Source organism: Vigna unguiculata, chromosome 2 (genome assembly GCF_004118075.2).
Source record: "Vigna unguiculata cultivar IT97K-499-35 chromosome 2, ASM411807v1, whole genome shotgun sequence".
Lineage (NCBI taxonomy): Eukaryota > Viridiplantae > Streptophyta > Magnoliopsida > Fabales > Fabaceae > Vigna > Vigna unguiculata.
The window spans coordinates 8,705,702-8,719,502 of record NC_040280.1 but is presented as its reverse complement, the minus strand read 5'-3'; the positions used below and the strand labels follow the sequence as shown (position 1 = coordinate 8,719,502).

Below are 13,801 nucleotides of genomic sequence, written 5' to 3'. Positions count from 1 at the left end.
TTAGCAAAGATTTTAAAAACCTATACTATTTTTGAGAGGTTTAACACTAAACCTTTGTAATTTAAATGAAGTTTTAAAAATTTATACTATTTTTCAGAAGTTTAAAATTAAATCTTTGTAATTTAACGAAAGTTTTGAAAACTTACATTATTTTATAGAAATTTAACACTAAATCTTTAAAATTTAACGAAAATTTTAAAAACCTCAATTAAATTAATATTAAATTAATCATTGCTAAGGTTATAGTAACCTTCGCTAAATAACACCTTTAAATGCAATATTTTTTAGTGTGAAGACAGAGTTCAAATCTATAAGAAAATAAATAAAAAATAAAATCACGGTACCATCTTCTATTTCACAAACTCAGTCTGAGAATTGTTTCATACAAACGAATTATGGCGGCAAGCGCACTGTACAGTGGCACTGTGTTTGTTCCTCCTCTCTCTCATAAAACCCCTAAACATGTTCGCTCTATCTGCTTCAATCCTTCTACTAGCCTCTCTAGGTTAGTTTTTCATTCAAAACCCATTTTCTTTCTTTTCAGTTTGAACCCTAATATTTTTCTTTCAGGTCAAGATTTTGTGTAACAGTGGTAGCATCATCGCTTTCTCGTCGGGTGTTTAGAGTACATGGGTTGATGGGCGATGAATCTGGGACTGCCCCAAATCCAGAATTACCCAATTCGGAAGCGGTCAGTGAGTAATTTTATTATCATTGATATTAATTTGAATATTATTATTAATTTGTCTTCAAAAAAATTACATTAACGGATATATATCAATAACTTGGTGAAGTTATTTTAAAAAAAAAAATAGTTTAAGTGATATATTTTTTGTTTTTCTTAATTCCAGGAAAAGAAACCTTAAATTACAATCATTTTGAGAGAAAAGGAGCATTATTATATGCCTGTGAACTAGAAATTATTGTAAGTATCACTTTTAAAATGCTTATCGTAAAAGTCAGCAAACTCAGTATTTACATGTAATTGGAGGACAGTGTAAAAAGCTTTTGCAATGTAATTACATAGTGTTTTTTTTCTTTAGTAAATCAACAAAGAATTTAATATAAATCCGTAGTAAGTGTGTGTATATATATATATATATATATATATATATATATATATATATATATATATATATATATATATAATAACATTTGCACATTTTACTATGTTATCCTACTCTTGAATATAATATAACTCTGGGATGGATTCTTATTTAATGTCTGTGTAAAAGTGTTACGTTGAAAGTATATATAAATTAAACTCATAAAAAAGGAAGAGAAAACGAGTTATTGTATGGTTTTTAGTTTTTTTATTTTTCTGACTGATTGTATTTTGACTATTTTTGGTTATATTTTGTTAAATTTATGTTTCAATAATTATTACAAAAATATTATCTTGTTTTAACTGTGTCCTAACCTCAAATATTTTCTCCACTATGGCTTGGCAGTTTTTGTTTTATGTGTCTTAGTTCATTTTTCCCATCCATCAGGGAATAACTCGTCCTTGTTCTTAACTCTCTATCACTTCATTATGTAGTTGTAAAGCTAAAATAAGAAGAGTGGATTTTAGTTTACTCCATCCATAATGATATTCTGAAGGCAAACTTATTTTTTGATTAGTTGATATGGACGTACGGTCTTGATTGTATCTTTCTCTTGATGGTAGAGATCATGTTGCATGACTAAAATCTCAAATATTAATTTTGTCTATAGTTCATTGATATTGATATATACTCATGCTTTGCGTTTGTAGGGTGTTAGTATTGACTTGAATCTTCCAAGAAGAAGTTTGCTTGTACAGTTCACATGTTGTGTGTGTGGTGAAAGAACAAAGAGGCTAGTGAACCGGCTAGCTTATGAAAGGGGTGCTGTTTTTGTTCAGGTATCTAGTCTTTCTTGACTCTGAACATTTATGATGATTTGTATATTTAACAGTTTTGTGTAAAAGGTGTTGGCATTCTCTTTTTTCTTTGAATATTGTTTTCATGGTTGGCCACTGTCCAATATTTGATTAAATTTTTTTATATGTTTATGACTCATAATTGGTGTTCTCTAGATTATTAAGTGTGGGATTGGGGACAGGGACAGGGATCTCCCCACAAGGAAGGGGGGAAATACAGGTTGTGCAGGATCTGCCCGAACCTTAGTCTGATATCATATGAATGGCCCCAGGCATTATCCCAGACATAACTTTTGAAGAAGAGTTATTTCATTTTTTTTCAGTGCCCAATTGAAAATAAGAAATAGTTTTAAGATTCAGAAATTGAGACATAATACTTTTGGCGGTTGGATTTTGCTATTGTTTTATTCTGAGATGACGGTTTCTGCATTTAGAACAAATTTGGCAAAACTATTGGTAGATTGAGGATATCTATATTCCTGGAGAGTTGCAGTTTTGGAAATAAATGTCAATATGAAAGTAATTGGAGGCAGAAATGAAGTTGATACTTGGGGGAAAAGACCAAGGGTTAAATACAATATATGATGTTGTTTTGGACAGAGTTCATACAACCAGAAATAAGGAAATGTGAAAATCAAGTCAAATACACAAGAAGGGAGGATTGAATTGTCTATTAATTTTTTTTTTGCAATAATTTGCAAGAACAACGTCTGGTATGGTGAAAAAGAAGTTTTTAAGTCTGATGATTGATGAAATGCAATTTTCGTTGATAAACTCACTATCAAAATGATTTTTGCAAACCTTGTAAAATGAAATCTCCTTCTTTAACATGTCAGACACCAATTTGATATTATGTAATGTAAGAGTTAAATGATGAGATAGATTTACTCTATAGGTTTTTTATATTGGTTCGTATAAGCAAGACTGCCTCCAATTTCTTATCAACTCATTCAAGTTTCACTGTGCAACCACTCCTGGCTAAATTGAGTATTGTGTGGACAAGGGGGCACTCCTGACTAAAACATAATAACAAAGAAAGTGATGAAAAGATCATGAGGATGCAAACTAAAAGAGGGTTTACATCCTTGGACAAATACAAAGTTAGTGTTCTATCAAAAGAAAATTAAACAGGCTAGAGCGTAAGATTGTTGCAAGCATTTTCACTTAAAGATTCTTATGTGGTGTCAACCTTCTTCAAGATGTCTTCAATTTATAGAAGTCTTGAGAAATATAACCATGCAATTTCTTTCTAGTGATTATGTAAACCTGTAGCGTTCTTTGTTCTTCTAGTTGTGTTTGTCCTCGTAGATGTGAGAGTTGCAATAAATGCTCTTTATACAACATTTAAATGCAAGCTTATTCCTTATCTTTGATACACAACATGACTTATATCATACCTAGGTCAGATAACTTTTATCTAATTTTGAGTAATCCCGAGACTGTATGTAGTGAATGATCTTTGCAAAGGTCTCGAACAGTCTTTATAGAGGAGTTGTTGATATTTGACAACTTTGACACACATCGAGAGATCTTTGATGTTGATATTTCTTGTGAGATCTTCTTGGCTGTCAAATGAAAGAATATTCTTTGCAAAAATATAGTATAAGCATTTATAAGTTGACTTGTACTATATAATGCTGAAAACTACCTATCTTATCGTCTGTCTAAGCTTAAACTTATTAGACATAGATACATTTGCAAGTTCTTTGGTATGTGGTTAACAAACAAATAACTGCATCTGTCAATATCTGATACTTAAAGAATGCTCTTTTACGTACTTTGTTGTGAAACACTTAAACAAAATCAATTAGGGTAATGTTAGGTTTGCTTAAATTTGATCTAGCAAGGACACATTGAGTGGGATGTTCGAGAGGGTAGGAGATTGGATGTGTTAGATATTGTTTGATATTATTAAGATATTGTTAGATATTGATAACTACAATATCAAACAATATCTTCTATTTAATCTTTTTATTTTCAGTTACTCTTTTTACTTGTACCTCTCTCTATTATAAATAGATTACCCTATGTGTGGTTTATACACAAGGGAGATTAATCTCAATCCCTATTTTCTTTATTCTCAACATGGTATCTAGAGCTTAAGTTTTTTTTTTTCTTCGCTACCGCTGCCTCCGCCTATGCCGCCACCGCGTTGCTGCTACCGGAGCCGCCGCCGGAGCCGCTGCCGGAGCCGTCACCACCGTCGCCGCTGAGTCGTCGTCGCCGGAGTGTTAGTTCCGACCGGCGACCATACAGTTCTGATCGTCCCTCACGCGCCATTCGAAGCCGCGTCTCGTCCAGTTCCTCCATGGCGTCTTTCGCTGCCTCTTTCAGTTCTGAAATCTCTTCTGTTTCATCCGATATACTTGTTATGTTCAACAAATTTCTCAAATGGTATAAGGATCAACAGTTTTCTAGTTCCACTGCATCTGTTGCTCACACAGGTACATCTTTTGTTGGTCTGACTCAATCTTCTTCTCCTGGTCCTTGGGTTTTTGATTCAGGAGCCACTGATCATATTACTGGTAACAAATCTTTGTTCTCTTCTTTATCCTCTACTAATCCTTTACACTGGCTGATGGTTCTGGAGTCTCATCTCATGGTGTTGGCACTGTTAAACTTTTTCCTTCTTTAACCATTAATAATGTTCTTTATGTCCCTGGGTCTCCTTTTAACCTGTTGTCCATCAGTTGCCTAACTCATTCTCTTGATTGTGTTGTTTCTTTTACCAATAATTCTGTCTGTTTACAGGACCGGAGTTCGAAACAAGTGATTGGCACAGGATATGAGTCTCATGGTCTTTATCATCTTTGTCCCTCTACACACGGTGCAGTTATGGAGTCTCCCTCTCTTATTCATGCTCAGTTAGGTCATCCAAGCCTTGCCAAGTTACAACAGTTTGTCCCTGCCTTGTCCAAGTTGTCTCGTTTGGATTGTGAGTCGTGTCAATTAGGCAAGCATACTCGTACTTCTTTTCCTCGTAGTGCTACACGTGATGCTTCGTCCCCTTTTGCCTTGGTTCACTCTGACATTTGAGGTCCTAGCCGCGTTAAGTCTACTTTAGGTTTTCAATACTTTGTTACTTTCATTGATGATTATTCTAGATGCACTTGGTTATTTTTAATGAAACATCGTTTGAAATTATTTCATATCTTTCAATCTTTTTTTAATGAAATTAAAACTCAGTTCGGTGTTTCTATTAGAGTTTTGCGTAGTGATAATGGCCGTGAATATCTTTCTCATTCTTTCAAACAATTTATGGCTTCTCACGGCATTCTGCATCAAATTTCTTGTGCTTATACCCGTCAACAAAATGGTGTAGCTGAACGTAAAAATAGACATCTTATGGAAACCACTCGCTCTCTTTTAATTCATGGCGAGGTTCTTGAACATTTCTGGGGTGATGCCATTCTTACTGCCTGTTATCTCATTAATCGTATGCCTTCTTCGGTTTTAAAGAATAACATACCTCATTCCATTTTATTCCCTCATGAACCTCTTCATCCCTTATCTTTAAGAGTTTTCGGGTCTACATGTTTTGTTCATAATTTTAGTCCTGGTCTTGACAAGCTTTCTCCTAGATCACATAAGTGTGTTTTCTTAGGGTTTACAAGATCACAAAGAGGATACAAATGTTTTTCTCCTTTTCTTAACCGTTATTTTGTGTCTGCAGATGTCACCTATGAGTTCTCCCTTTATTTTAAGAGTCAATCTTCACCTCTGACTCCATCCAATCCTGACAACTCTTCTAATACCTTTAATGTTCCTATTATTTATGACCCTCTTACTGTGTCTTCTTCACCCTCGGTTCCTGCTCCACAGTCACCTGCTCCTCCACCACCTCTTCAGGTTTATAGTCGCCGTAATCGATCACAACCACCACCATGTGACTTCACTCCAGTGCCAACTACTCTGTCTCCTCCGGCTCTGACACCTGAGTCTGACCTTCCCACTGCCCTCCGAAAACGTATGCGTTCTACCCATAATCCCTCTCTCCATTATATTGCTTTGAGTTATCATCAATTGTCATTACCTTTTTATACATGTCTTTTCTCTCTTTCTTCTGTGACCATTCCAAAAACTGTCTGTGACGCTTTAGCCCATCCTGGTTGGCGTCAGGCCATGGCAAATGAATTAAGTGCTCTTCATAATAGTGGAACTTGGGAACTGGTCCCGTTGCCGTCTGGGAAATCTGTTGTTTGTTGCAGGCAGTGTTATTGATATCGGATAACGAAAAATATCGGATACCCTAAAAATCCTTTATAAAGTTATGGCGGAAAGCTTAATGGGTTATGGCGGAAATATTAGAATCGAAAGAAATATAATATATAGATATAAATAATTAAAAAAATTTATACTTTGTCTATAAGAATGTGAGAGGTGGCCACTGCTAGTGAGTGGCGGAGACAGGCGGCGACCGGCGTTGGACGGCGGCTACTGATGATGAGCTGTGGCGACCAGCAACAAGCAGCAAGGCCAGTCCAAGAAAAAGAAGAAGATAGACTTGGAAAGGGTTAGTGGGAGTAATAGGTTAAAATAAATGTTTATTGGGCCTGGCCCAAATTTTTATTAAAACATTAGTTGGGCTTTTAACCCACTTAATATAGAAAGAAGAGAAGTATTCAACCCTGAAATTAGGGTTTCAATGTGCTCAGCTGCATCTCTTGGCAAGCAAGGTTTCTCAACATGTCGCTGCCGCTACTTCTTCTCTACTTCTCTGCTTCTCCACTTCTTCTCCACACCGTCCCGCCATTTTCGCCATAGCCGTTCTGCACCCACAACTCGTTATAAAAAAAGCCGTCGCCCATGGCCGCCATAAGAAACCCGCATCGCCACTGCATTTGTATGATGGCAGGCTAAAAGACCGCCACCGATTTACGCCATAACGTTGCCATAACCGGTTTTTAATAACACTGGTTGCAGGTGGGTGTTTGCTATCAAAGTTGGACTTGATGGTACTTGATCGTCTCAAAGCTCGTCTTGTGGCCAAAGGTTATACTCAAATTTTTGGGTTGGATTACGGAGATACTTTTTCCCCCGTGGCAAAGATGGCTTCTATTCGTTTATTTATCGCCATGGCTGCTCTTCAACAATGACCTCTTTATCAACTAGATGTTAAAAATGCTTTCCTCAATGGTGATTTGCAAGAAGAAATCTATATGGAGCAACCTCCTGGATTTATTGCTCAGGGAGAGTCTTCTGGGATGGTATGTCGTCTTCGCAAATCCCTATATGGCCTAAAACAATCTCCTCGGGCTTGGTTTGGAAAGTTTAGCAATGTTGTTCAGCAATTTGGTATGACTCGGTGTGAAGCAGATCATTCTGTCTTTTATCAACACTCGAGTGCTGGATATGTTTACTTGATAGTATATGTTGATGACATCGTTCTTACCGGAAGTAACAACCATGGCATCTCTCAGTTGAAACAACATATCTGTCACCATTTTCAGACCAAAGATCTTGGCAAACTCAGATATTTCTTGGGTATTGAGGTGGCACAGTCTAATGATGATATTGTTATATCTCAGAGAAATTATGCCATGGATATTCTGGAGGAAACTGGGTTGATGAGTTCAAAGTCTGTTGATACACCCATGGATCCCAATACTAAACTTCTACCAAATCAGGGGGAGCTTATATCTGATCCTGAGCAGTATAGACAAATGGTTGGGAAATTGAATTATCTTACCGTTACTCGTCCTGACATTTCCTTTGCAGTCAGTGTGGTAAGCCAATTTCTTAATTCTACATGTGAAAATCATTGGAATGCAATCATTCGCTTCTTGAAGTATATTAAAAAATCTCCTGGAAAAGGATTGTTATATGGTTCTAATAACCATACAAGAGTTGTTTGCTATTCAGTTGCTGATTGGGCAGGATCTCCTCCTGATAGAAGATCTACATCTGGGTATTGTGTCTCCATTGGTGGTAACTTGATCTCGTGAAAAAGTACGAAACAGAATGTTGTAGCAAGATCCAGTGCAGAAGCAAAATATAGAGCTATGGCCTCAGTTGCATGTGAACTTGTTTGGCTCAAGCAATTGCTTCAAGAGTTACAATTTGGAGATGTTACTCAAATGACACTTGTGTGTGACAATCAGGCTGCTCTTCATATTAGCTCTAATCCTGTCTTTCATGAGAGGACCAAACACATTGAGATTGATTGTTATTTCGTTCGGGAAAAGGTTATGTCTGGAGACATCAAGACTGAGTTTGTTAACTCAAGTGATCAATTAGCAGATATTTTTACTAAGTCTTTACGGGGGGCCTAAAATTGATTATATTTGTAACAAGCTTGGCACATACGATTTGTATGCTCCAGCTTGAGGGGAAGTGTTAGATATTGTTTGATATTATTAAGATATTGTTAGATATTGATAACCACAATATCAAACAATATCTTCTATTTAATCTTTTTATTTTCAGTTACTCTTTTTACTTGTACCTCTCTCTATTATAAATAGATTACCCTATGTGTGGTTTATACACAAGGGAGATTAATCTCAATCCCTATTTTCTTTATTCTCAACAGGATGATTCAATTTTTCACATTTTTTATTCTAAACCATTGTGGATATGCATGATCCAACAATTCAGATGTATCTTCTCACTATCATAGCAAACTTCTTCTACTTAATATGTATGCCCAAAGAGAGTGAGCAAATATAATTATGTTATGCATATGTAGTCAAGCTCATGTTTATTTTTTCCTTTGTTGCCTAAGTTCATAGCTTTGCTTATACAAATATACTTGTTATATGGAGGAGAGAAAATATATATTATTTTTTTATGCATAATTAATATGATGTAGCCTTTGCTCACCTTTACTTTGTTGTCAGTTGCCAGTTAATAGTTTTGGTTATATTGTTATATGTTGCGACTTTTTCCCATTAATAATTTTTGTTTTCTCTACTCTTCTACCCCTTGTTTTCACGTACTATAATGTAAAGATAATGAGAGTGTGATATACATTGCAGCACAGATACTTAGTTTTCTATAACTAAGTTATTAGTGATTGCTTGTTGCTTAAAACTTGGTAACCCGTTTGCTCAAACTAAAGCTTCATTTTCTTGACATTTGCTTTTAATTTAGTATTTTTAACTGTTTTCAGAGATGATATAAGACTTGCTTTGCCAACTTATCCCTGTTTTTAGAGATGTTTTGGAACAACCCATCTTGGTTTTGTCTCTAAATATATGGGTGAGGTTTCATCGCACAAGGATTGACTGTAATCTAAATCCTTGTATCATAAAATTTGCAAGGCTGATTAAGGCACAGGAAAGAATTAGGTTCAGCCTCAAGGATGATGCTCTTAAGGATCAAAAGTAGTCTTGGTCACCACTTACAATGTAGTAGCCTGGAGAAAGTCCTTCCCAAGGACACGAGTTCTGCAATTATCCTCTTCCAAAAGCTAAGGTTGAATATAGTTCTCGGAGTTACTTTCTCAAATCTGCATAATGTGAAAGAATTCATAGAGACTCACTCTTGCCACAGAATGCTTCATGCAAAATTCAATGCTAAGCTACAAGATTGCTAAAGAGTAGCTTCCTCTTCTGCTTTTTGATTGCGGATTGGTTGTCTTTCTTTCAAAAGCAAAGCTTATCCCTTTCACTCCTCAACCTCGACCTCACAAGGAATTGTATTGCAATCCACTTCTTCCATTAATTCCCCATAATGAAGTTGTCAGCTGTAGACTATCCTTATGATCAAGTGGCCAAACTCATTATAATGCTGGATTCTTGATTTCCCATCCATTTGGGTCAATTGGTTTGTTTTGTTTGTTAAAATGAAAGAGAAAGAGGCATATGCTGTGTAAGGATATGACCTCCTATTACGAAGGTCTATGAAAGAAGAAATAGGGGAAAGAAAATACAACTAATTGTTTTATTCAATTAGCTGAGGAATTTGTTATTAGTAGTTATGTTTGCTGAGAAATCTGTCAGTGATTATGTTGTTGCGAAGCCTGTACGTATAGGTGTGTTTTCAGGTTTTGCAGGCATTGGAGAATCATTGAATAGTAGGATTCTAGATCCTCGAAGTGCCAAAGGTGTTCTTCGTAAACTTCTGAAACTTCTATACGAAATCCTCAGTCTTTGTCTGAGTTTACTTTCTTTTTTTGGGTTTTTGATCCAGTTTCAATAGGACTGAATCCTTAATGTGTATTAAGCACATAGGGTTATGCATTTATAAACAAGAAAATACAGAGAGATGGGCATAAGCCCGTTACATCTATCTGTTAATAAGTTTGATCTTGATCTTTTATGTTGCCCGAAAGCCTAGCAAGGATCGATATTTGTTTTCCTTCTCTCCTCTAGATAATGGTTGGTTTAACTCCCTTTGAAGTCAGACATCTTGTCATCTCTCCTGCATTGATAGTCTTGCGAGTAAGCAACTCTCTCTGTAGTGACTCTAGGCAATAGTCTTACATGCTGATGCTCTTATTTGAGAGATGGAGTTGGGAATATGTTTTTAGACTTCGTCACTGAGAGCAACTAACTACCATTATATCAAGGCTTATAGATGGAGACCTGGTTCCTGGTAAAGCATTATTCCCTGGGCAAGACTAATTAATAGGTTGAAAGAAAGATTTAGGTAGCTCAGAATCTAGTGAAGTCGATTTTCTTGTCTTTGATTATGGGGATTGAGTTTCACATCCTAGCTCCCCCTGATAAGGATTCATTTTACTTTTATCACTTAAGGTGTTTGTGAATAAGAAAGCTCTAAGAAGAGAAGGATTCAATTAACAAAACAAGATAGCAATGACTTGAACAAGTAAAGTGGCATGAAGAACATGAAATAAACAAGAACATAAGACTAGGGGGTGCAAAAAGCAATCTACAAAAGAAAGAAACAACATAAGTCAAGGAAAACTAAAACAAAGGAGAAACACTAAGCAAACTAAAATAAGTGAGTAAGGTGGAGGCTTCCTGGGAAAAGTCTCTCCATCCTCATGAGGAGTCATGAACTCATCACCCCCACTTGAAAGCTTCCTCTTTATGACATACCTGCCTTTCCCACCATTACACGCAACCCGCTTTTTGGTCGTTTCCATAAGAAAGAATTGATTGACGAATCTCCTCTATAATATATTTTACTGGCTTGAAACTTTCAGTCTCTCACTCTTTATAGAAGGTTCTTTTTGTCCAATACGAGGCTAGCATCTCTCTCAGCTGCAAGAAGATAAACTGCATTGCCAAGCTCCAACTCTGCTTTTAGCTACGTGCCATATGAACTCCACGTTTGTGTATTTTGCATATTAATACGTAGCTTATTATTAACGTGGAATGCCAAATTTTTCCTACAACAAAATGAAATTCCCAGCCATTTACCCTCTGCTGGAATTTGTGTTTGTTGCTGATCATATAAAGGAAATAATTGGATTTCATGCTTTTTCTGGACATTTAATAACTTATGGAATGGCTAATGCATTGGATCATGAATGCAAGTGTTAAAAATGTTAATTTGTGTCCATGGTGTTGCGGCCAAATATGTGGTTACCTTTTAATCCTGTTTTGCCAAGTATGCTTTTTGTTCAAAACTTATTTTATTTTCTCACTTTCTATAGAGATATTTTGCAAATTTAATATAATGCGAGCACTTATTCTGTGTAAATAATTTGAATTTCATCTTGGTAGTGTGCAGGATGTCTACGGCATCACAAATTAGTTGATAATCTTGGACTTATCACAGAGTATGACTTTCGGGAGAAAACAAACATCGACTCAGAAACTGATCGAGTTTGATGTAATAACTTTTAAAAGTAGAGAGACATTTGACCTTATTATTTCCATAATTAAAAAATTCAGACCCATTACTATTTCTGAGCAAAATCACAACAACAAAAAAAAGGAAAGAATCAGTTATAGATTCTCATTATTCAGATTGTTGCTGGTGTTGCATTGGGAGTTAGCTGGCAGCAGAATTAGCCAAAATGTTAAATGTTGTGATGTGATTGGGAATGGAAAGTGTTTGCTGCTTGTATATGAGCTATGGTGAAGCTGAAGGTTGATGTATGGTGTGGACCATCTGTGGAAGGAAATATGTAGCCTTCAAGTGATTTTGACTTCATTTAAATATTAACTATCTAATAACAAACGTTTACAATGGAAAAAGTGGAGGTTTCATGTAGTTTCAAGCAGAAGTCCTGGTCATTTAAACATTTATAAAAGCCTCGTATTCAAAGTTCATATTATAATTATGACCTTAACTTGAGTTTGAAGTAGACTTGATTTTCATGTTTATAAAATAAATGGTAAATGGTTGCGTAGGTTCATGATTGGGCAAGGAGAAAAAAGGACAGGGAATAAAGCCTTTCATGTCAATCAACTGTTAAAAAAAAAAACTGCTATTTTTACTTAAGACCACTGAGTTTTTATTATAATTATAAGTAAATTAAGAAGTTAAAAATAAATATAATTTAAAATAAAGGTCATAAATTTAATAATGTTCATGTTTGATAAGAAATATTAATTTTGACATGTATGAATGTAATTTTAAATTTTACATTAACTATTATTTTTAATATTTTATTATTTGATTTATTAATTTTGTTAATATTTAATTTACTGTTTTATTTAATATTTTAAAATTTATTTTCATTAGGTGAAAGTAGCTTAGATATATTAAAAAAGTTCATCAAAAAGTCCTCATTCTATAACTTTTTTTATTTTGAATTTTAAATGCAAATTTTATTAATATGTTTTATAATTTTAAATTTTAAATTTAAATTTGATTATTATATATTTTAAATTTTTCGTTGGCAATATGAATTTGTGTTTTAGCAAAATATTGAAATTGAAATGGTTAAGTGTTATAATTATAATTTTAAATTAAATATTATTTAGAATTAAATATGTTTTTTGTCTAAAAATTAGAATTAGTCCCTTATTGAAATTTTGAATTAATTTAGTTCTCAAACTTTGAAAATGTATGGATTTGATCATTTTAACTATATTTTGTTAAGTTTATTTGACATTACAAATGTGTTTCAAGATAATATTTTAACTAACATTAAAGCGGATATATGTCATACGGTATAACTTAAATGCTATTATGAGATGCGTTTGAAATATTAAATAAATTTCATACATTTGGTTAAAATGACTAAATCTACATATTTCTAAAGTTGGAGGACTATATTGGACTAAAGTTTTGAAGAAAGACTAATTTCAATTTTCACACGAAAAGTTAAGGGAATAAAAACATATTTAACCATATTATTTATAATCATTTATTATTTAGTTTATTAATAATATCATTATTTAATTCTTTATTTATTGTTTTATATCATTATTTAAGTTTCATTATTATGTTATTGTATTACTATATTATTATTAAATATCATTATGTAATATAATAATTATTAATTTTTAAAAATTATTAAATTTGTGGAATTTTCATCTTTTAGATTTTCTACAAGTCAAACATTTCTGAAGGTTAATTAAGGATTTAAAATAGTTCATTAAAAATGTTTTATTTTTTTACAATTTTTGTTGGATTATAAATTTTTTATTTAAATTTTGTTATCATATTGTTATATTGTTTTTAGATTTGAATTTCAAAATCAAATTTTGTTACTATATATTACGATGTGGTGTTTGACACATTTCGTTAGATTATACGCAACTCTATTCATGGGTATGTCAAAGGAGACATGATCAAACTTCGAGAAATCTGGGAACACAGTACGGTCCATCCTAAATAAAAAAAGAAACTCAAATAAATTATTTTAAATAAAAAATAAATTAAAGATAAAGATAAATATACAAATACTCTCAACTCCAAATTTTCGATAAAATAAATCAAAACTCAAAATCTTAACAAATCAAAATTCAAGATTAGTGAACCAAAATTGAGTGAATGAAATAATCTTCAAATATATCTATTTGAATATCTTTA

At 33.8% G+C, this 13,801-nt stretch overlaps 1 protein-coding gene across 1 annotated transcript; it reads left to right on the top strand.

The window, feature by feature from the left end:
- Nucleotides 1–306: 306 nt before the first annotated feature.
- Nucleotides 307–11,884, top strand: LOC114170081. The gene is made up of 4 exons (XM_028055565.1): nt 307–505; nt 571–691; nt 1,757–1,885; nt 11,539–11,884. Exons 1-4 carry the CDS (start codon nt 396–398, stop codon nt 11,644–11,646), a joined length of 468 nt encoding a protein of 155 aa, XP_027911366.1. The 5' UTR covers nt 307–395; the 3' UTR covers nt 11,647–11,884.
- Nucleotides 11,885–13,801: the final 1,917 nt, after the last annotated feature.

Coding starts and splice junctions, on each gene's coding strand:
- LOC114170081 (XM_028055565.1), top strand. CDS start 396: ATGGCGGCAAGCGCACTGTACAGTGGCACTGTGTTTGTTCCTCCTCTC. Junction 506..570: donor CCTTCTACTAGCCTCTCTAG/GTTAGTTTTTCA, acceptor TTTTTCTTTCAG/GTCAAGATTTTGTGTAACAG. Junction 1,886..11,538: donor GGGGTGCTGTTTTTGTTCAG/GTATCTAGTCTT, acceptor TCATCTTGGTAG/TGTGCAGGATGTCTACGGCA.